At 38.3% G+C, this 25212-nt stretch overlaps 1 protein-coding gene across 9 annotated transcripts in view; it reads left to right on the plus strand.

Moving 5' to 3' along the window:
- MRPS30 (mitochondrial ribosomal protein S30) overlaps window positions 1-25212 on the plus strand; it is a 90130-nt gene that overhangs the window by 6710 nt on the left and 58208 nt on the right. For 4 of the 9 annotated variants that reach the window (XR_002339735.1, XR_002339736.1, XM_021076948.1 and 1 more), the window contains exons 5-6: window positions 855-1016; window positions 5091-5202. Coding sequence is in view for 6 of the 9 variants with exons in the window: in XM_021076948.1 (XP_020932607.1) it covers window positions 855-1016; window positions 5091-5202 (274 nt within the window). In the remaining 3 variants the exon portion in view is untranslated. Of the gene's footprint in view, window positions 1-854; window positions 12772-25212 lie in introns of those variants that run through there. The other 5 variants (XR_002339737.1, XM_021076951.1, XM_021076952.1 and 2 more) reach the window with 2 other exon arrangements.

Here is a 25212-nt window from a genome sequence, read left to right on the forward strand (position 1 = left end):
TGTAGGAATAAGAGTAGATAGAATCAGAAAAAGTAAGCGGAAACTTTCTTAAAAATGTTAGAATAGCACTGTTTATAAAAGACAAAAGTACTTCTTTTTACAGTATAAATCTGTATTTTAACAATATTACTTATTGGGTTTCATCATTAAAGCTGATATAAAATATATGTGGTAAAATTTACAAGTTATTGCTTGGCTCTGGCAGTTGGATTTAAAAGTATTAAAGCCAGTCAGCCTGGAACAAGAAGCAGCCACAAAACTCGAGTAAAGGTATTAAGATATCCTGGAAACTTATGATGACTCAAGAGACACTAGGCAAAATGAAAGCCACCTATAAAAACAACTTTGAATTATGAATTAGGACATAGAATTCATGTAACTACATAGTTGAAGTTCTTAGAAGGTGAAGTTTTTTTCTGAAGCTTTTTTGTTGTTGTAGATTTTGTGAAGCAAATAACTGTAATGGTTATTGGGTAGTAGATGCTGGTATAAGAAAGATTTGAATATATTTGAGATTGGTGAATAAAGATGTAGTTTAGTACCAGATATAGGAGAGATCTGCATAGATGGAGCTTGCTGTTCTTCTTAGATGAAATGAGTTAAGGTTGAAAGCTGCTGAAGTGCTAATTGTTGAAAAGGTATATCATGAGCTTGAGGATACTAGAAGGAAGGAAATAATTCTTGATGCAGAAATGGAATGTAGGATTAGAATGGAAAATATAGGGAAAACTTTGAGATTGTTGGAACTTGGTAGGTAAAATGTCTAGATTTTAGGAAGTATTTCATCTCCAATGTGTGTTGTGTTTTGCGATATATATTCTATATATAAGCTTCAGCGTAACTTTCTTCTACAGGATTCTGGAGCGAAGCAGATGTTACTCGGCCTTTTGTCTCCCAGGGTGTGATCACAGATGGAAAATACTTCTCCTTTTTCTGCTACCAGTTAAATACTTTGGCATTGACTGCACAAGCTGATCAAAATAATCCTCGTAAAAATATATGTTGGGGGACACAAAGTAAGCCTCTTTATGAAACAATTGAAGATAATAATGTGAAAGGTTTTAATGATGATGTTTTACTTCAGTTAGTTCAATTTTTACTGAATAGACCAAAAGAAGACAAATCACAGCTGTTGGAAAACTAAGAACAAACATTAGATTCAGGACTTTGGGAGTACTTAAATTTCACTGAAGGAAAAATAAAAGGAAATTTGATAATAAGATTTCCATCAAATAGTAAATGCATTTATTTTGAGATGTATTTATTATGTTCACTGTGATTAGACCTCTCATTCTGCTCAAAATACATCACTAAAAGATTGAATTTTAGGTATGCTATATTGATCTAAAAATACTTGTATTTTTATATGATTGGTGAGACTGACCAGTCTTCAACACCTAATATTAATTGTGTCTGTGTGTGTGTGTGTGTGTGTGTGTGTGTGTAAGCTCATACTATTCACTTCATGACAGGCCAATAAGTCCAGAGACAAGGTGATGGCACAAGGCAAAATGACTTTATTCAAAAGCCGGTGGACTGAGAAGATGGAGGACTAATGTCTTAAATTACCATTTCAATTTGGGGTAGAATTCTAGCTTCTTGGAGGCTAGGGAAGAGGGAAGCAGGGCACCTGATCAGCTTGTGGACTTCTGATTGGGTCATGGTGAGGTAACCAGGTGGTATTTTGGGAGTCAACATCATCAGCCTTCTGATTCTAACCGATCTGTGGTCTATGTACTAGGGGTCATCATGTAGTTAACTTTTTCTACCTGGTGGGGGTTTTAGTATCTGCAAAACAACTGAAAGATACAGCTCGGGATATTATATATAGCCCTTGAGGAGGAAGTACAAATCTTTGTTTTGTGGTTAAACTATTATTTTGTCTTGCTTGACTGCTTTCCTTTGCTTCTGCACTGTCTCATTTCTCTGATTAAATTTGCTTTGGAGCTCAGGGAAGGCCTCGGTGGCAAAAGCTTTTCTATAAACAGGAGGTGTAGGGAATATGGGGATTTTGTGCCCTGGAAGTCTCCACATGGTCCTGGTCAGTTTCATGTTTTTTTATTATTATTTTATTAAAGTATAGTTGATTAACAGTGTTCCTTCAGTTTCTGCTATACAGCAAAGTGACCCAGCCACCCATACACACCCATATTTTTCATTTTCCATCAGGTTCTTACCCAAGAGACTGAATACAGTTCCCTGTGCTATACAGCAGGACCTCAACTCCCATCTGTTCTAAAAGTAACAGCCTGCATCTACCAACCCCCAGACTCCCCTGTCAGTCTCCCCACTTCCCTCCCTCCCTGCAAACACAGGTTTGCCCTCCACATCCAAGATCTGTTTCATAGATAGATCATCTGTCTTATTTTAGACTCCACATATAAATGATATCATATGGTGTTTGTCTTTTTCTGACTTACTTCCATTAGTATGAGAATCTCTAGTTCCATTCGTGTTGCTGCAAATGGCATTATTTTGTCCTTTTTATGGCTGAATAGTATTCCATTGTGTGTATGTACGATATCTTCTTAATGCATTCATCTGTTGATGGACATTTAGGTTGTTTCCATGTCTTGGCTATTGTGAACAGTGCTGCAGTAAATATACAGGTGCATGTATCTTTTTGAATGAAAGTTTTGTCCAGATATATGCCTAGGAGTGGGATTGCTGGATCATATCAGTACTCTATGTTTAGTTTTCTGAGGTACTTCCATACTGTTTTCCATGCTGGCTATACCAACTTACATTCCCACCAGCAGTGAAGGAGGTTTCCCTTTTCTACACATCCTCTTCAGCATTTGTTGTTTGTTGACTTCTTAATGATAACCACTCTAAGTGGTGTGAGGTGGTACCTCATTGTAGTTTTGATTTGCATTTCCCTACTATTTAGCGATGTTGAGCAGCTTTTTTTCATGTGCCTGCTGGCCATTATATGTCTTCTTTGGTTATTTGCCAATTTAGGTCTTCTGCCCATTTTTCAAGGGTTTTTGTTGTTGTTGTTGTGGTTGAATGAGTTGTTTGTATATACTGGAGATTAAATCTTTGTCAGTTAAATCATTTGCAAAGATTTTCTCCTGTTCTGTGGTTGTCTTTTTTTTTTTTTTTAATTGTTTTCTTTGCTGTGCAGAAACTTTTGAGTTTAATTAGGTCCCACTGGTTTATTTTTGTTTTTATTGTCATTACTCTAGGGTGGATCAAACAAGATGTTGCTGTGATTTATATTAAAGACCATTCTGCCCATTTTTTCCTCTAGGAGTCTTATAGTATCTGGCCTTACATTTAGGTCTTTAATCCATTTTGAGTTTATTTTTGTGTATGGTGTTAGAACAGGGTGCCTGATTCCCGTAGTTCTATTTTTTTCTTTTCAATATTGCTTTTGCTATTCAGGGTGTTTTGTAGTTCCATACAAATTTTAAAATATTTTGTTCTAGTTCTAAAAAGAATGTCAGTGGTAATTTGATAGAGATTACACTGAATTTGTAGATCGCCTTAGTATGGTCATTTTGACTATAATGATTCTTTTTTTTTTTTTTTTCCCCTTGGTCTTTTTGCCTTTTCTAGGGCTGCTCCCGTGGCATATAGAATTTCCCAGGCTAGGGGTCGAATCGGAGCTGTAGCTGCCAGCCTATGCCAGGGCCACAGCAATGCGGGATCTGAGCCACGTCTGTGACCTACACCACAGCTCATGGCAAAGCTGGATCCTTAACCCACTGAGCAAGGCCAGGGATCGAACCCGAAACCTCATGATTCCTAGTCAGATTCCTTAACCACTGAGCCACAACAGGAACTCCTATAATGATTCTTCTAATCCAAGAGCATAGTGTATCTTTACATCTATTTGTGTCATCTTTGCTTTCTTTCATCATCTTACAGTTTTCAGAGTACAGGTCTTTTGTGTCTTTAGGTAGGTTTATTCCTAAGTATTTTATTCTTTTTTTGGCAATGGTAAATAGTATGATTTCCCTAATTTCTCTTTCTGATCTTTCATTGTTAGCATATAGAAAAATGCAGTTGATTTCTGTGTATTGATTTTATGTCCTGCAACTTTACCAAATTCATTGATGAGCTCTAACAGTTTTCTGGTAGTTCTTTAGGATTTTCTAGGTATAGTATCATGTCATCTGCAAACAATGATAGCTTCGTGTCTTCTTTTCCAATTTGGAATCCCTTTATTTCTTTTTCTTTTCTTATTGCCATGGCTGGAATTCCAAAACTATGTTGAGTAACTTTGGTGAAAGTGGACATCCTTGTTTTATTCCTGATTTTAGTGGAAATGCTTTTAGTTTTTCACTTTTGAGAATGATGTTAGCTGTGTGTTTGTCATAAAGGGCTTTTATTATATTGAGATAGTTCCCCTCTATGCCCACTCTCTGGAGAGTTTTTATCAGGAGTGGGTGTTGAATTCATGTGGTTTTAAAAATAGCATAAAGATAGTAATTCAGATGTTTGAGAATATTTAGATGTTTTGTTGTATTTTTTCTTTAATTTTTTTTTTATAATAGCATAGCATAGGGTTTCAAAACCCTACACAAACCCCTTTAAATCAGGAACAATATTATGCACATAGAGGAATTAAAGTGACTTTAGCAAGGTTTCACAGATTAATAATAAAACTGATGCATTATATGTAGCTTAGCTAGAATAATATAGGTAAGCACTCAAAAGTTTGTTGAATAGATGCGAATTAATGAACTTAAGATAGTCTTTCTAGTTTGAAACTGCATATACTTATTTATTTGTACTTTTTCTGTCTCAACAAAGCTAAAGTTGTCTTTATGCAGAGTTCTACACATTTCATATTTATGTGTGAATTTTTGTGTAATTGTGAATTAATTTTTTCATTTTAATCGTATTTTTTATCACTTTGAAAAATAGCTTGGAGTTCCTGTTGTGGCTTAGTGGCTTAAGGACCCAGGGTTGTTTCTGTGAAGATATGGGTTTAATTCTTGGCCTTGCTCAGTGGGTTAAGGATCCTGCATTGCCACAGGCTGTGGTATAGATCACAGATGTGTCTGGGATCCAGTGTTGCTATGCCTTTGGTGTAGGCTGGCAGCTGCAGTTCTGATTTGACCCCACTTCTTACCTCACAGTTTCTTTGGGTCAGGAGTTGAGCCATGGCTTAACTGGGTCCTCTGCTTCAGAGTATCTCACAAGGCTGCAATCAAAGTATTGGTCAGAGGAAGGATGTCATCAAAATCTCAGGTAGGGAAAGATCTGCTTCACATTTATGTAGTTGCTAGCAGGTTGTTGGACTGAGGACCTCAGTCCTTACTGGCTTTTGGGTTGGGACATCCTTCAATTCCTTGTCTTATGGGCCGCTCCATTAAAGCTGTTTATAGCACATCCTATAGAGTCTGCAGGCAAGGTTATTGGTCAGAAGCCAAGTCAGTATGTCCAGTCCTTAATCAAGGAGAGGGGATTGCACAGGGGCATGAATAGGAGGAGGTGTGAATCATTGGGGACCACCTTAGAGTCTGCCTACCAAGAGATTATAAACACCACTGAAGAGAGAATTACTGAATTGCAAAGTCAGAATAAAATATCTACAGTGAATGTTGTCTTTATTAACTTTGCTACACTGCCATCACCAGTAAAGTGGAGTTGGTATTTACCCATGCCTGGAAACAATGGAAATAGTGTGGAGGAAGGATAAATAAGGATATATATGTTAATTAAATATAAGAGCTTAGAAATAAGGAGACTACTAGGGAAGGAAATGAAGGATCAAACTAGGTATTTGGAATCCCATTTGTTCTCGTTCTGGGTGTCACTGGATAGCCCATCTGTAGTGCTCTCTTTAATGATCTTTATGTAAGTTGTGGCTTAGTTGATATTTTTGATGTTGATTAATAATATGCCAGTGGGTAATCAGTGGAAATGTGTGTCTATAAACTGCTAGCTATTGCACACAACATTTTATCTTACTTTCTTTTTGCACAGGATTTTCAAGGTACAAAAACATCATATTTCTGAGAATTATACAGTTCTCTTTTATAGGTGCTCATTTTAAAATTGGCCATTCTTCATAAGAGGGTGATATTTGTAAATGTATTTGAAATTAGAATAAATTTCAGGAGTTCCCATTGTGGTGTAGTGGAAAGGAATCTGACTAGTATCCATGAGGACACAGGTTTGACCCCTGGCCTTGCTCAGTGGGTCAGAGATCTGGCATTGCCGTGAGCTGTGGTGTAGGTGGTAGATGTGGCTTGGATCCTGTGTTGATGTGGCTGTGGTATAGGCTGGCAACTGTAGCTCTGATGCGACTCCTAGCCTGGGAACCTCCATATGCCACGGATGCAGCCCTAAGAAGCCAGAAAAAAAAAGAAATAAATTTCAATAAATGTTTAAATGTCCAAAAAAACAACATGACAAGAGCTACAGGCCAAGACCCAGTTTTAGTTTATCTCAGATGTTCTATCTTTGTTCAGTTTAGTTATAATTGAAAATCTCTTTAATATGGAAACAGCAATTTGAAAAACCAAGTTACCTGCAACTTCAATTAGCAAAGCCCTATGTAAACTAAGTTATTATAATATTTCTCCTTTTTAAGGATTCATAAACTTAATGTTCAAATCAGTTGCATATGAGTTTGAAGATTATCTCTAGCTAGATTCATGTTGAATAAGATCCAGGAACTTTCTTCATAATTTGAATAGATGCACAGGCAGCTAGGAAGAAATAAGAAAGCATATGGTGAATAAATTTCTTAATGCCAGGTACTACATTAACATTAAAACAGTCAACCTTTAGCATCCACATTCAATTCAAACTCAGTGACATTGTGTAGTTACTTATTGTGGACCACCCAAGGGACCTATAGATGAGTATCTATTCCTCTGAGAAACATTCCTCTATAGAAGTATCCAGTATGAATTTATCAAACTGTATCCTATTTCATTAATAAATTTTATCCACTTAGATTAAGAATGGACGAACTTTTGATTTAGTGTAGAAAATCAGATTTTCATATTGTTTTATGTTTCAGTTTCTTTTAATCTGTAGAATATAATATTATTTTTATTTTTGTTTCAATGTGAAATATATAATCATTGTATGAATTTTTTTTGGGGGGGGCACACCCATGGCACATGGAGTTTCCCAGGCTGGAGGTCTAATCTGAGCTACAGCTGCCGGCCCACACAACAGCCACAGCAATGCCGGATCCTTAACCCACTGAGCAAGGCCAGGGATCAAGCCCTAGCAACCTCATGGTTCCTAGTCGAATTCGTTTCTGCTTCGCCACAATGGGAACTCCCGATTGTACAAAATTTGAAAAACAGAAGTGAAAAAGATAATCTCACACTGTTAACATTTTGGTCTGTTGCCTTTACTCTATGCATCTTTATGATATTTTACATTTTTTAGATCATACAGTAGTTCATACATGTTTTTATATTTGTATCTCATGATCCTCTACCAAATTAATATAGAGGTCTATAAATAGTCTTTGGGGGTATTTTGAAAAGTGATTATACACTAAAAGGGAAATACTTCAGCATGAAATTTCCGTAATATTAAGTTCACATTCATTTGTAGGGGGAAAAGAATAACAGGTTTTTCAATTATAAAACACTCGAGTATGATAATTATTTAGGATTAGCTAGTGTGGGTGTAAATATATTTAATTTGGAATGGAATAGTTCACAAGTACACAGATGATTAAATCCTGGCTTTCAATGTATTTGCAAGTTTGCCATATCTCACCACCTGAGTATGATTCATAATTGGAAAAATAAAAGATCTCTGTATCTGGAAAACCCTAAAGGAAGTAAAAATATCTGTACAGTTTTCCTCTGGTAAAGCATAATGTGTTGCAACCTTTGGAACTAGAGTTTTAAATGTCATTTAAAAGAACAATGCTAGAAAATTCTTTCTAACTTTCATGCTACCTGAAAATGTAAACAAGTTTTAGGATCAGTTTGAATGGCTGGCTCTGAAAGTCTAGGTTGAGTTCTTGCTAAGTGCCTTAGGACCAATCAGGTTTTTCTTGAATTCAATTCCTTTATCTAATAAATGGAGGATTAGACAAAAGAACTTCACAATCCTTCCCAGCTCTGATACACGATGAATCATTCCTTCTAAGCCTGTCACATGTGATTTGGCATTAACATTGTTTTTTAAAATTTCTTTTTTAAACTTCCTTTTTCCAAATGACAAAATGGTAATATTCTTAAGAACTAAGGAGTTGTGTGGGGTCTAGCTTGCCCGTTCACTGAATTTCCTCAGTTATGATGTTTCTCTTTCATACTTTTTTCCCACAGCACTATTCGCTAAGAGAGAGACTCATAAACTTTTAGAATAAAAGGAAATGTAAGGTTCATCAGCTTCAACTCACTGTTCAGTGCTCAAATATCCTCTAAAACATTTGCAGCAAATAGTCACTCCCCCTGTGCCTAAAGAGTAACAATTTATTACCTCCCAAGGCTGCCATTTTCTAAGTTTGTACAGTACTTATTACTGGACGATGTTTATTTTGAGTTGAATATAGCTTTTAAGATTATTTGGATATCTTTTCCATTTCTTTTTATCAGGTTCAAGTACAATGTTTTTAGCATCTTATTATGTTCTTGAGTTAATTTTTTTCCACTGAAGTTTTGATGCTAATACTTTCTCTGAAATTTTGGAAATCTAATTCTCCAAGTCTCAAATATTACAATGTTCAACTCTTCCCAACTTGGCCAACAGTAATCAGAGGATTTTCATTGCCTGCAAAGATGAAAAACAGTAATACCCAGTGTCATGAAAGGGATGACAAAGGAGTTACTCTTGCATTTTCTAGAAGTTTGCATTGCTGTAGCTGTTTATGGAGAGCTCCTTTGCCATATGTATCATGAGTCTGAATCCTTTGACCTAGCAAGTCCATGTATAGAAATTTGTCCTAAATAAAACTACAAGATAACTGCACAAAGAAATACCTGCAGTAGTCGTTTCATTGCTGTTTATAATAGCAAACACACCCCCACACCCCCTCCCAATGCAACCCTAAACCTAATTGTTACTTTTAAATTGGAAACAATCTAATTGTTCAACAATAAGGGATTGGTGAAATAATTTTTTTTTCAATTTTTATAAAAGGAGTAGTGCATTAGTTTCCTAGAGCTGCTGTAACAAATTACCACATACTTAGTTTAAAATGACAGAAATTTATTCTTTTACACTTCTGGAGGCCAGAAGTCCAAAATCAAGGCTTGGCGGAGTCATGTTCCTTCTGAAAGCTTTAGGGGAGAATATTTCACTGTTTCTTCTAGCTTCTGGTGGCTCCTGCATTGCTTGATTTGTGACAACATAACTCCCGTTTCAGCTTTGTCTTCACATGGCCTTCTTCCCAATGTCTGTGTGTGTTCTCTCCTTTTCTCCCAAGGGTGCCAGTGATTGGATTTAAGATGAACAGGATGATTTCATCCTCAAGATTTCAGGTGGATATGAATTGGGGGGGGGGAGTAACTATTCAACCCATGACAAATACCATAAAACTACTTAAAATGATAACATGGATACTCACTTGCTCATATAATATTTTGTAGGAACAGGCACAAGTTCCCATTACATTTTGGGGAATTCTTATTTTAATAAGTCTATCAACATTAAGCTTTTAACAAATATCAACATGTATAGTATTAGGTGTTGAGTTGTGGCTCCACCCCCAAGTCAAATTATACTGAAGTCATTACTCCTCGTACCTCATTGTGTGAACTTGTTTGGCGTCACTACATGTACAGTCTGTTAAGACGAGGTCATGCTAGGATAAAGTGGGCTTTTAATCTGATATGACTGGTATCCTTACAAGAAGAGACAAAGACAGAAGGGAGAAACCATGTGGCAACAAAGGCATGTTGAAGTGTTGCAACTGCAAGCCAAAGGATGCCAGAGATTGCCAGTAAACCACCAGAAACTAGGAAGAAGCAAAGAAGGACTCTCCCCCAAAGTTTCAGGGGAACACTGGCTCTGCCAACACCTTGATTTTGGACCCCTGGCCTCCAGAACTGTGACATAATAAACTTCTACAGTTTTAAGCCACCTAGTTTGTGGCACTTTGTTTTGGCAGCCCTAGTAAATCAATACAGGTACAGTTGACCTTTGAACAACAAGATAGGGTTAGGCCTGCCTGCCTTTTGAACAGTCTAAAATCATAGTGTAACTCTAGAGTTGGCCCTCCACGTACACTGTTCTGCATGCTTGGATTCAGCCAACTGCAGTTCCAATAGCACTGTACTGTCGTATGCATTTACTGGAAAAAAAATCAACTTATGAATGTACCCATACAGTTTGAACCTGCATTGTTCCAGGGTCCACTGTAGTTAAAAAAAAAAAGAAAAAGAAAAAATCTGAGCTCTGAGAACAGGATTTTTGAATTCTAAAAGCCTCTGCCAATAACAAGTTTTTTGAAACTTTGATTGCTGTTTTCATCATATATGCTGTTTTCTTGGTCCTTGAGATAACTTTCAGCCTAGAAATGTGGCTTTAAACTGAAGTTTGTTTAAAGCTAGAGAAGAATGTCTTGGAATTCCACAACCAAGATAGCAATTTTGAGGAGGATTGAAATTTTCCTAGATTGAGTGTAGTACCAACTGGAATCTTCCCTGATCTGAAATTTCAGTAACTTTATCAAAAAACTAAACCTTACACTAAGAGCAATTGATGGGTTATAGTCCAATAGAATCAGTCTCTATGCCAGGAAAGTGCTCCAATTTTCAGTACAGGTAAGATTTAAAGACAGAACTCACTGTCTCTTTCTCACAGTCTCTTCCACAACCTTCTCATTTTGTTGAAATTACTTTTCCTATGTAGTTGATGGTGGATTAGCTATTAGATAGTTTTCTAAAATATCCAGAAAACCAAAGTAGAAAAATTTCCAAATGTAGTATCTGGGAGAGAAAAAGGGAGCAACACAAAACACTAGATGGAGATAATTGTTTACAATGAAATAAAAGTAGCAGATTACTAGTTCTAGCAACATGGTAGACTAAAGCATCAACCACTTTCTTCCTTCATTCTCTATTACAGATTCTTTAAAAAGAGTTATAACACAAAAGAAGTTAAAAGTATGGTTGAGCTGGAAGGACAGAAGGCGCTCTATGTGGGAACCAATTAGTACACTCAAAGCCAGAGCAGTGATCTCTGAGTAGTGCTTCTGCAGCCTGGGTGATTTCATGCCTAGATCTAGGCTGTGGAGGTTGAGCATCTTTACATTTGCTTGGGGAAAGGAGGCATAGACATGGCTAAAGGCTCTTGAGCTCAGATACTGGAAAACAGCTCCAGCCTTCAACCCCAGTTTATTATCCGATTCCTCCAAGAGGCCCCCGTGAAAGGAACCAGAAGAAAGGCAGTCCACAGAAAATAAAGCATTGGCCAAGAAATAAAGTAAAACAATATAAATCCTTAGCCTTAGTATCAATATGGGGAATGCAAATGAAAATAAGGACTTACTATTCTAATCTCATCGTATTGGAAAAAATTAGAATTTCTAAATACTGCGTATCATCCTAGTATGGGGGAAATGGAAACTCTTGTCACTAGGCAGGCATTTAAATTGTGCAACCACTTTGGATATTGTTTTATGGTAGTTTGTGCAGTGGAAGGTGAACATCCCCTGAGACACAGTAATTGCACTTCTAGATCAATACCCTGAATGTACTCTCTCACTCAGGTGCACAAGAGGTGTATGAAGTTATTCTTCATGGCACTGTTCGTAATGGTGGCAAAATGGAAAACCCCTGAATGTCTAGCGGTAAAGGAATAGATATATAAATTGTAATATGTTCATATGAATATAGTAGTGTTTAAATGAATGAACTTTATGCATTTATTAACATGAATGAATCAGGAAAACAAAGTTGGAGGGAAAAATGCAAATTGTTGAAAGATATGGTCAGTATCATCCCATTTATGTAAGTTTAAAAATCTAAGTATTGGTAATGGGATAGACATGTGGTAAAATATAAAAATAGGAACTGGAAGCTCTGTACATATTCCCATATATTACAGTATGATGAGGCAGGAGTGGAATAACATTGGAGTGAGGTGGTTGTGTTTGGGTTACTTTAATTATGTTTGCAACATTTTATTTTAGGAAAGATGGAGGATCAGGAATAAGTATGGTAAAATAACAGTATTTGTTAAGATTGGCTGATGGATATATTGGTTTTCATTCATTATTTTCCAAGTTTTTCTGAATGCTTGAAATATGCATATATTATAAAATTTATGTAAATTTATTGTTTTGTGCTGGTCTCAGCATATTGATAGCCAGTGTTGTGGCTGGACCAGCCCTTGTGGTTCTTCTTATGATTGCAAGATGTCCTCAGCAATAACCATCACCTAACTTGGGTGGGGGGTAGATTTATTACTTACAGATCCTGGAAATACATGGCATATACCTGGGGCCACACAGCAAGGTTGCAGGTAGAGAGAGAGGGCACAGGGCTGGGGTTCTATTTGTATTGGGATCAAGGGTGGGGGCCTAGAGTTTCATGGGCTTACACTTTATCGGTGCTTTTAAACATAAAGTGGGAATTTAAAGCACAGAAAGAGAAAAATAAAAAAGCAGCCCAAATAGTCAGTTATAGCAATCAAAGATCTCTAAAACAAAGGAGACTAAGGTGGGGGTTGGGGTGGGGATTTGGCCTGGCTCTGTATTTGTGGCTGTCAATGTGTTTATTGTGATAACTTTCTTTGTAGTGGATGCCTCAGCAATTAAATCTCAAGTCAGGCACTTGTATTAAGAGAGAAAAAAAAAAAGGTCAGGGCTTCCACTACATTTATAAAAATAAGTACAAGTATATAATACGTTGTATATGGCAAAAGCTGTGTGTGTGTGTGTGTGTGTGTGAGAGAGAGAGAGAGAGAGAGATAGAGACAGAGACAGAGAGGGAAACATAGGCAAAGGAAAGGCAGGACAAACTTCTGAGTAGCAGAAGCATAGAGGATGCTAGGAATAAGAAACTGGCTTAAATGCACCAACCCACTTGAAATTCACATGTCCATATGATAGGCCAATATAATTTTCTAGTTTTCAAGAACAGGCATACCTCGGATATATTTCAGGTTTGCCTTCAGACCACTTCAATAAAGTGAATATCACAAAAATGTGAGTCACATGAACTTCTTGGTTTCTCAGTGCATATGAAAATTACATTTACTTGATATTGTAGTCTATTAAGTGTACAATAGCATTATGTCTAAAAAAATAAAGTACATAACCTTAGTTTAAAAATCCTTTTTTGCTAGTAAATGCTAACCATCACTTGAGCCTTCAGCAAGTTGTAATCTTTTTCCTGGTGGAAGTTCTTGTTTTGATGTTGACTGGTAACTGATCGGGGGGTGGTTACTGAAGGTTGGGGTGCCTGTGACAATTTCTTAAGACAATGAAGTTGGCCATATCAATTTGCTGATCTTCCTACCAAGAATGATTTCTCTATAGAATGCAACACTGTTTGACAGCATTTTACCCATAGCAAAACTTCTTTCAAAATTGGAGTCAATCCTTTCAAACCCTGCTGCTGCTTTATTAGCCAAGCTTATGTTATATTCTTAATCCTTTTGGTCATTTCAATAGTACAGCATCTTCAACAGGAGTAGTTTTCCATTTAAGAAAACTTCTTATCTGTTAAAGTTTTATCATGAGATTGTAGCAAATCAGTCACACTTTCAGGCTCCACTTCTAATTCTCTTGTTCTTTCTACTATATCTGCAGTTACTTCCTCCACTGAAGTCTTTGTACTTTCCAAAGTCATCTGAGAGTGTTGGAATCAATGTTCCAAACTCCTGTTAATGTTGGTATTTCGAACTTTCCCCATAAATCATGAAAGTTCTTAATGGCATCTAAGATGGAGACTCCTTTCCAGAAGATTTTCAATTTACTTTGCCCAGATCCATCAGAGAAATCATATCTATGTCAGCTATAGGTTTACAAAACATATTTCTTAAATAATAAGACTTGAAAATTGAAATTACTCATTGATCCATGGGTTGCAGAATGGATGTTGTGTTAGCAGGCACAGAAATAACATTAATCTCTTGAACATCTCCATCAGAGCTCTTGGGTGACCAGGTGCATTGTTGACAAGCAGTAATATTTTGAAAGGAGTCTTTTTTTCTGAGCTGTATGTCTCAACAGTGGGCTTAAAATATCCAGTAAAGCATATTGTAAATATAGTCATCCACACTTTGTTGTTCGATTTCTAGAGTGCAGAGTAGATTCAGCGTAATTCTTAAAGGCCCTGGGACTTTCAGCATGGTAAATGAATGCAGGCTTCAGCTAGCCAGTTGAAAATCACTAGCTGCATTACCCCTTAACAAGAGAGTCAGCCTGTCCTTTGAAGCTTTGAAGCCAAGCATTGACTTCTCCTGTCTAGTTATGAAAGTCCTAGATGCCATCTTATCCCAATATAATGCTGTTTTGTATACACTGAATATCTGTTGTTTAGTGTAACCACCTTCATTAATGATCTTAGCTAGATCTGAATAACTTGCTGCAGCTTCTACATCAGCGCTCACTGCTTTACTTTGCAATTGTATGATAAGGAGATAGCTTCTTCAGTGTCATGAACCAATTCTGCTAGCTTCAAACTTTTCTTCTGCAGCTTCCTCACCTCTCTCAGCCTTCATAGAATTGAAGAGTTAGGGCCTAACTCTGGATTAGAGTTTGGCCTAAAAGAATAGTATGGCTGGTTTGATCTATCCAGACAACTAAAACTTTCTCCTTGCCAGCAATAAGGTGTTTCACTTTCTTATCATTTGTGTGTTCACCAAGTAACTCTTTTCATTTCCTTCAAAAAACTTTTCCTTTGCATTTATAACTTGGCTAACTGTTTCGTGCAAGACCTATCTTGGCTTTCGACATGCCCTTCTCACTAAACTTAATCATTTCTAGCTTCTGATTTAAAGTGAAAGATGTGTAACTTTTCCTTTCACTTGGACACTTAGAGGTTGTTGTAAGGTTATTAAGTGGTCTAGTTTCAATATTATTTTGTCTCAAGGAATGGAGAATCCTGAAGAGAAGGGGAAAGAATCACTGTCTTATATGGGGGCAGTTCATGGAGCCCCAAAGCAATTACAACACTCACCTCAAAGATCACTGATCACAGATCTCCACAACAAATATAATAATAATGAAAAGTTTGAAATATTGCAAGAATTACCAGAATGTGACACAGAGATACAAAGTGAGCAAATACTGTTAGAAAGGTTGCACTGATAGATTTACTTCACACAGGATTGCCACAAAACTTCAATTAGTTTAAAAAAAAAAAAAGTGCTATCTGTTAAGTACACCGGCTTTGCTGCCTTCCCTTCAGAGGTGTTACACTGCCCTGAACAGTGGGTGAAGAACAAGTACCCAAAACTCATCTCAAAACTCAATAAAATAAGGTGCGCCTGTATAAAAGCCATAGAGTTTAAGAGATTTGCCCAAGGCCATATGTATATTGGTGTAGAGCTCGGTCTAGAACCCAATTGTTCTGAGTCCTGTCCAGTATTCTTCCTAAATTGCCACAAATAGGTCATTACTGTACAGCTCATGGTTTGTATTTTTGTCTTATAAAGTAGTTCATGTTGTGAGCTGTATTTTATAGGTTCCCTTTATTTTATATTCTCCTAGTTGTATCTAGAATGAAAGGTATTTTGATGTATTGAGTAACTCTTTACTTCCATATAGGAACTTTCTAGTTAGCATCAAGCTTAAGATCAAGTAATAATTACCTTTTAGGAATTTTTGCAATATAAAATCAATTACTTATTGACCTATTTCTGTTTGCCAAGCCAGGCTTAAAGTAGTGGTACTGGTGTGTTGCTGTTGCACCAGAAGATAAGTTACTGGAGCATTCTGCTGGCATTCTGCTGGCATGTGTATTAACTACCAGTCTTTTGGGTTAAAAGATCAGTATATCATTTCTTTTCAACTAGTAGGAAAATAAAGTGTTCAATGAATGTATTAGATTCCAAATTATCTTATCTTGACCATCTAGATAAATTGATTTGAGACCAGACACCATTTTTTTGTGTTACTAAATATCTTATAGAACTACATAGATTTTGTGGAGAAGTGGTCATATTTTTAGTAAAGGCATTGTTTCCTGGGGGAAAAATACTGAACATAGAAGCATTAAAACAAGTGATAGGGAGTGGAAGTCACTCATTGTACTCATCCTCTTTGTCCTCTATGTTTAGTCACTAAGCATTCCCTGGGGAGGGATCACAGAGCTCCCATCAGGAACTAGATTCTTGCTTTTCTGATAAGTCATATATCAGTTATTTGTCACCTGTCATTTCTCCATCTGGAAATGGATTTATGATAAGTAATTCAGAGAAGATATTAATGAATGCTTATTAAATACAATCATATATAAGATTTCAGTATTAATGCTCGACCCTTTGAAAAAATGGTAAAAACATCTGTAGGAGAGTCTGGGACATGGGGGAAAGTAAGAAACTGTTAATTTGGAGCTGGCTTCAATGGAAAGTTGGAATCAGTATGAGCAATATGACAGCTTACAGGATATGCTTTGGAGGTTACAAAGACCTGTTGCTGGAGTGGGTTGTTTCTGCTCCATGACACTTGGGATTTAAAATGGTAAAACTCAAATGCTGGGAGTGACTCAACACTAGGTACCGGGATCATCTAGAACCATCTTCACTCCCGTGTCTGGCTGTTGGCTGGGATCTCAGCTGGGGCTAATGACCAGAGTACATTTGGCCTTTCTATGTGACCTGGGCTTCCTCACAGCATGGAGTAGTTGGACTTTTTACAAGATGGCACAAGGCTCCATAAGAAGGTGTCTAAAAAAACCAGTGGAGGCTGCATGGCCTCTTCTGACTTGTCTCAGAAATCCCAGGGCATTACTTCCCCTGTAATCAATTGGTCAAGGTAGTTATATGTCTACCAAGAGTCAAGAGAAGGAGACATAGACCCCACTCTTGATGATGAGAATCAAAAAAAATTTGGACTTTTGTTTTTTGGTTTTATGTTTTGTAAGGACCGTACCTGCTGCATATGGAAGTTCCCTGGTTAGGGGTTGAATTGGAGCTGTAGCTACTGGCCTGTGCTACAGCCATAGCAACGCCAGATCCTTAACCCACTGAGAGAAGCCAGGGATCAAACCCGTATCCTCATGGATACTAGTCAGGTTTGTTACCACTGAGCCACAGTGGGAGCTTCCTGGACTTATGTTTTAAAACTAACACAGGCTACATGAAGTTCACCAAAATCAAAAAAAGAAGACAACAAAAGGAAAATGGTATTGAGAAACTCTGCCCTCTTTGCCCAGATCTGGCTGCCCATGGAAGGTTCTACTCTAATTAACTTGTGGCCACTGCTGGCTCTCCAAGCATGCTTTAGTGATTGCTGTGAGGTTCCTACTCTTCTTGTTTCTCCAAGCCCTCCACATGAACATTAGATTAGGGGGACAATAAGAACCCCTCATCTCAGCCATATTTAATGGTCTCTGTGACCCACACGGAGGGATAGCAAAAAATGGCCACTTTATCATGTCAGACTACGTCAAGTATTTAGTGTTAGATTACTCACTCACAGGTGAGTGGAAAGATTTTTTTCAGGTGTCAATACTATTTTTTAGTACAATTTCAAGGAATCACCTTCCTTAATATAGGACTACTCCATATAATACTAGCTTCAAGGAGTACTACCTGTCTTTATACCTGCCACAAACTTAGTGGTACTTGGTTTCAAGATCCCATACACAGACCCCACATCCTCTCATTAGGCAAGACATTTTGGGGAAGGAGCCTACTCTCACAGTCAAGAACTCTCCCTCTGGGCCACACTACAGTAGAGACTTCACAGTGCTTCCAAATATTTTTATACCATAAAGCCAAAGAATGTGTGTTTACTCAGCATCCTATTATAAATAGGAAGATCTATTTTTCTGTCTCCCTTTCTTCTTTCTTTCTTTCCTTCTTTCCCTCCCTCCCCCCATTCATTCTTTCCTCCCTTGCTCCCTCCCCCCTCCCTTTCTTCCTCCCTTCCTATCTCCCTTTCCTTCTTTCTCTCTCTCTCTTGTCTCTCTTTCTTTTTTAATGGCCACACCTGTGCCATATGAAAGTTACGGGGCAGGGACTGAATCCAAGATGCAGCTGTGACCTACGTCACAGCTGCCACAGTGCTGGCTGATTTAACACACTGCACTGTGCTGGAGGTGGATTGAACCCACACCTCTACAGCAACCTGTGCTGCTATAGTCAGATTCTTAACCCATTGAGCCATAGAGGGAATTCCAAGAAGGGTCTGGTTTTTGTTTTATTTATTTATTTATTTATTTATTTATTTATTTACTTGTATTTTCTAGGGCCGCACCCACGGCATATGGAGGTTCCCAGGCTAGGAGTCTAATCGGAGCTGTAGCTGCCGGCCTTCACCAGAGCCACAGCAACTCAGGATCCGAGCCATGTCTGCAACATACACCACAGCTCATGGCAACACCACATCCTTAACCCACTGAGCGAGGCCAGGGATCAAACCCGCAACCTCATGGTTCCTAGTCGGATTCGTTAACTACTGAGCCATGACAGGAACTCCAAGAAGGGTCTGTTTTTAATCAGCAGTAACTGGCTTATGGATGCTCCCATTCCATGTGTCTGCGTAAAAGGAATCAAAATTCACTATACCCATAGTTCACTCTTTACCAGGTTGATTAGGAAATTGTGGGTAGAGGAAACCACTCTTGACTAAAGGAATGGAAATCTGAATTCCAAGCCTGTCTACCATGACTAGTTTTGTGATCTTGGTCAAGTCATTTGTCTTTATTATTTAGTGTGTCCTCTTGCCTCACTGTCTTTTCTCCATTTAAGTCATTCTTCCTCTACTACTCTTTTCCCTATGAAATAGTTTTCCATATTTCTCATTAATAACACTAACCTTACTAACTTTTTGTGTCAGTGAAACTGGTCATCTTAGGGAGATGATCTCTTCTTACCTCTATGATTTATGTTTTGTCTCTGGCCATGTTTACTAGAAAATACCTTTTTTTTTTTTTGGAGTTCCCATGGTGGCTCAGTGGTTAACAAATCCGACTAGGAACCATGAGGTTGCGGGTTCGATCCCTGGCCTTGCTCAGTGGGTTAAGGATCCGGCGTTGCTGTGAGCTGTGGTGTAGGTCGCAGACGCGGCTCAGATCCTGCATTGCTGTGGCTCTGGTGTAGGCCAGTGGCTACAGCTCCGATTCAACCCCTAGCCTGGGAATCTCCATATGCCGAGGGAACGGCCCAAGAAAAAAATGGCACAAAGACAAAAAAAAAAGAAAAAAGAAAATACCTTTTTTTTTTTTTTTTTTTTGGCCATTGTAAAAGAAAATTGTAATCCAAACATTTTAGCTATTTGGAATGGTTTCACTGGTTTAAATCTGAATCTAAATAAGGAGATTGCAGCTGCTCAACTGGCTTCTCAAATCCTGTAGTAAATCTGCAAACATTTTTAGTGCAGCATGGCTCTGGGAAGGGAGCCTGAAAGAAAGTCTCCTTTTGAGCAACGTGTGACCCAAACATGACAGGATTCCACTTTGGTTATATGTTTCCCTGAGACTCCATAACTGAATATATTTTTTCCCTTTGGGTGGTAGATAGAGATGAGGAACCAAAAATCAAAGTCTGAAGATGAAGTCCTTACAATGAAGGAATAAAAAATAAGACATGGGAAAGAATGATATGACTGAGTGTGGGGGTGAGTGTAGGGGTTGTGTGTGAGTGTGGGTGGAGTTGGGGCAGAAATCAGAGGGATTCTCTTAATATAGCAATTAAAACAGCAAAAGCTTTCATCTCGGGGAGGGGGGGTAGGGAGAAAGTAAAAAAATGACCCTGACCAAATAAACTCTGTGTGACTTGCTGGTTTATAGAAGAAAAGAGGAGTTTCCCCTAGTTTTTTGAAAAGAATGTAACAGAAAGAAACCAGGACAGAGCTAAAGACAGGCTTTGACGGTGTGACTTGGCAGGCAGGGTCTTTTCACCATCCACCCTTGAGCGATTGCCACATGCTGCTCAAAAGCAATATTGCTGGAACTGGGAAAAGATCCAGTCACCAGCCTCTGTGGATGTGAGAAGGAGGATGAGACAGAATGAATAAAGGGCCATATAACACTGTGCAGAAAAAGGAGCAGGACAGGCTGTAAGGATGAGAGGTGCAAACTCCAGGACTAAAGAACCGAGTGGTTGACTTCGGTATAATCTTGACCTCCATCATTGACTTTGTCAATGTAGAATAAAGCACAGGTTCTATGAGATGATTCGTGACAGTAACTTGCATGTTGGCTTACTCCACAAAAACTCATGCATATTACTGCATGGGAAGCAGTGCACTGATCGTGGGGGACCCGAAGATAACAAACCAGGCCCTGCTTTCAAGGAGCTCTCAGACTGGAGTCAAAAGGAAAGACTATATTGCCATGTATGACTCATTTACCACAAATAATTAATGAAGACATCCCATTGTTTCAATCTCAACCATTTCCTCAGACTTGACCTACTTCTTTGTGTCCAAAAAACAGTTTCATGACTTTGAACAGCTGGTAACAGTGGTGTGGTGGTAATGTGTTGGAGGGTGTGGTAGGCTGAAACTAACGCATGTCCTGATCCCTAGGACCTGTGATCGTTCCCTTATTTGGAAAAAAGGCTCTTTCCTCACATCTCGATTTGAGCCCACTGAAACTGATTTTGACCTCTTGGCCTTCATAACTAGGAGAGAATAAATTTCTGTGATTTTTAAACCAGAAAGTTCACAGTAATTTATTACAATAGGCACAGGAAACTAATATGGTGGGAAATTGTCTATAAAGACTTGAACATAGTCTTGCTGCTCTTAATGTATTTGATGACCGCCGTATTCTTTTCAGTGATTTTGGCCTTATCTATTTATACTGTATCTATATCTGAATATTCTTCTCCTCTCCTTTCTTTTCTTCCATCCTCTCCCCCCCCCCCTTATTTCTCTCTCACACACACATCCTTGCATGTGTATGAAATGAAATGAGGCAATCTTGGTGCAAAGAAACAAAATGCTTTTGTGATTCATCTAAACCAAAACAATTATTTATGTTGTAATGAGTTCCAAAGTCCTACTTTGAAGCATGTGCTTATTTGAGAACTTGGGGTTGGGAACAAAGTTTTGAAGATCACAGCAAATGGTGACTTGATTGTATTTGCAATAACTTTGCCATGTTCTCCACTTTTGAATTTTGACTTTAGTCAAAATTCGAGGCAAATACTAACAAGCAACAAAGAGTGATAAGTGATGACAATAAATGAAGGATGCATTAGCAACACCCCTGGCTTGCAGGGTTGTTTGGACAATAACCTTATAATTATGTTGATACCAATTACCAATCTATTCAAAATCGATTATGTTCTAAAAAGATATTTAAATTGTTGTCCATGAATCCAAAAGTAAAAATCCTCTTGTATCTGTTGATTGCTGTAGCAATAACATTGGATGGAGTTTGTTGCATAATCACTAAGCACTTCCAGAAAAGTTCAGGAGCACCTGCAGCATATGGAAGTTCCCAAGCTAGGGGTCCAGTCAGAGCTGCAGTTGAGGCCTACATCACAGCCACAGCAACACTGGATCCAAGCTGCATCTGCAGTCTCTGCCACAGCTTGTGGCAACGCCAGATCCTTAACCCACTGAGCAAGACCAGGGATCAAAACTGCATCCTCACAGACCCTATGTTGTCAGGTTCCTAACCTGCTGAGACAGGAACTCCTCAGTATTAATTTTATGTGGATTATCAGAATAGATGTTAGCTTCTTCATTACAACTTCATGATGCCAACAGTTGGAATCTCTTAAGACTGAGCATGGTCACTCAAATAATTTTTTGTCAGTTGAGTTGTTTAGTAGCGGAAACAATGTTAAGGACCAGTTCAATCTGTGGCATGCCAAGCTGAGTAGTGAATGCATCTAAGATAGTATATCCCCTTGGCCTCAAGGAAAAGGGAAGTAAAATATCTTAATATCTAGTCAACCAAAATAAAGGAGGGATTCAAGTTCTAAAGGGAGCATTCCCTCATTGTCAGTGTGACCCCAGAATAAATGCTGGGGTTATGATTTGGGGGTTATCTAGCTCCAGAAAAATGTGGGATGTGACTGAAATCACTAGAGTCAAATAATATAGTAGGACTTTATTAATTTCCTTCATATCTCCTGAATCACTAATGCACCTTTCCACAAAGAATCCTGCTGTCCTAGTCTCAGGGTTTGCACCATCCCCTGTGATTTCACCTAATCCCCCCATTTTATAAAATAGTTCCTTTGTTAAACTATCATCAGCTACTCAATTCAAGTGTGCATTGCTTTCTTCTAGACCCTGATCAATTCATGGTGACAATATGCACTGGACCATAGATCATGGCCTCCTTGTACTTCCCTACATTTATGTGAGGCTTTTGTGTAGTATGTAGTTTATATTTAAATTCCAGGATGTATTGCCCCCAAATGTAAACACTTTTCTTACATTATCACCATATAATCATCCAAATCAGTGATTTAACATTAAGTGACACTATCATTCAGCCTATAAATCCCATTTGGATTTGACCAGGCATCAATCAATGTCTTTTTCTTCCTGGGGCAGGATCAAACCTGAAATGTATTTTGTCTTTTGTTGTTAGGCACCATCAGTCTCCTTCAGTCTGAAACAGTCCCTCACCTTTCCTGTTTCCTATTCCCTTGACATTTGTAAGGAGTACAGGCTTTTATCATGTAGAATGACTCTCAGTCTGAGTCTGATTGATGTTTTCTCATGAACAGAATCTCAGTACAAGAATATCTTCTTGCGATCTTGGTGCAAACAAAAGAAAAAGAAAGTGCTGGATTCTTGTTCTCAAGGTACCATCTCAAGGTGCCCACAATTTCTGGTGGTTTCCACCGCTGATCACATGGTAAATTGGTATTTGCAGTTTCTTCAACTTAAAGTCATCATTTCCCCTCTGAATGTGATTAATCTTTTATAGCAAGTTAATTCTGATATTACCTCATTTTCCTTATCAAATCTTACTCAGCAGTCTTAGAAAATATTGATACTTTCCATGTTCTCAGCTGTCACTGTAATTATTATCAAATACTGAGCACCCGTTTGTATCAGTAATTCTTATTAAAAACTTTTAAAGTCTTATCGATTAATTTTTATTTACTTATATTAATATGAAATAATAGAATCCTAGAAATGTTTCTCCTACCTACTTATGTATTTATATATTTATATCAATATGGAATAATAGGTTACTGTTTTATTCAATAGGTGGTAATTCTATATTCTTATTATTTATATTAATGCTCAAATTAAGCCTGTGAGTTCATTTTGGCCTGTGAGCGTCTCCTTATTTATTGTTTAATTTATGTCCAAGCATATTTTCTTCCATCCCTATTTCTCCCTTGAGCCAATATGTCTCCAGGAAATCCAGGTTCCTTTTAGTGAAGAGCAGTATTTGGAAACCAAGAGATGTGTTCTCAGACTGTTTAGTGCTGCTGGAATTTTATTGCTTCGAAGCTTTTTCTGTGGACAAAGCTAGAAAGTGTGTGTGTGTGTGTGTGTAAATAGGGAGAAAAAGGCAGAGGGAGAGAGATGTAAGTACACACGTTTATGACTATTTCTAAATCTATCAGTGAATGTATCTTTATAAATCTGGGTACTTACAGATACTTTTAATTCTAATTCAGTCCCTCAGGATTTTTATAAAATAGTGTTAAAAGACAAATTTTAAAAATGATGGCCAAGATGGTGAAGTAGGAAGACCTTGAGCTTACTTGCTCCAAAGGGCACACCAGAATTACAATTACATCTATCCAGAGAATGACCTTATAATATGAGTAAAGATTTTCCATGACTATAGATATAAAAAAGGGACAACAGAGAGTTGGGTAGGAGGAGCCCAAACCCCACATTGGGCTCCTCAGCCTTGGATCCTTCATTGTGAAGATAAGCCCTCAGAAGGTATGGCTTTGAAGGCCAGCGGGGCTTGCATACAGGAGAACGGGAGGACTCTAGGAAACAAAGATCCCACTCTTAAAAGACATACACAAAATCTTACATACTCTGAAACCCAACACAGAGGCAGTCATTTGAAAGGAGACCAGGTCAGACTCACTTGCCTTCCATGGAGACAGGAAGCAGCTGAAATTCTCCCTGGGGGCATAGACAGTGGCAGCAGCAATTTAGGGTGCTTGTTCTACAGTCAGGACGCTGGTGCTGATAAATGCCATCTTGGAGCCCAAATACGTAGGCAATGCTTAGGCTTAAGCCGAAAGGGGATCTTCCTTAAGCCTATCAGCGTCTGGGACTTATCCCCCCTGCAACTGGTCTGCCCTAGTCCTAGGATACCCCAGGCCAAGCAGTGACTCACAGCAGGACCCAACCCTACCCATTAATGGGCTGGCATCAGCCCTGGGCCTGCCTGGCTATGCAGCCAGCTGAGCCAGGACCTGGCCCCTCTCACCAGTGGCTACAAGCCTCTGCAGGAGACAGGGCCTGATAGCCACCTGGGTCAGGAACTAGCCCCACCTACCAGAGGGTCCACAGTGGTCAGTCTTGCCTCAACAGAAGATCCCATGCAGCCAACATAGGGGGCATCCCTAGAGAATATAGTTCAGGTGATCAGAGAGGAGTGAACTGCCAAGCCCAGTAGAAAGTCTCTGACATCAGGCCTCTACTCCAAGATTAGGAAATGTAACTGATGCAGCAAATACATAGATATAAAAACAGAGAATTAGGCAAAATGAGGCAATGGAGGAATAGATTCCAAATGAAGGAATAAGACAAACCCCAGAAGAATAACTAAGTAAAGTGGCCCATAGGCTCTCAAATTCTTGCATTTGAAAGGGGAAAAAAAAAAAATACAAAATAGTACATCAGTAAGGGATCATAGAATTTCTGTGGCTAAAATATACATTTAAATAGGCAGATACACAAGGATATGCCTAACTTTTAATCAGTGATAATCCATGGGTTAAGTCAGTTTCCTGGCGGGCCTTTCAAACTGTGTCTCCCCAAAGTTTCGAGACTACACTATCATTGAACTTGTCAGCAAGGTTGAAAATCCTGCTGTACTAAGCTTCTGATACCTGCTAAGTGTGTTTCACATTTTCCAAGTATTTTGGAAAAGGAAACTAAAGTCTGCAAACCAATGTTTTCAACAGAGCTTCACATGTAAAAATGTAGATTTAGACAGTAGACAAATTGGAGGTTACAGCTTTAAGGTATCCCGAACACTTCCC

Source organism: Sus scrofa, chromosome 16, assembly GCF_000003025.6.
Source record: "Sus scrofa isolate TJ Tabasco breed Duroc chromosome 16, Sscrofa11.1, whole genome shotgun sequence".
NCBI lineage: Eukaryota > Metazoa > Chordata > Mammalia > Artiodactyla > Suidae > Sus > Sus scrofa.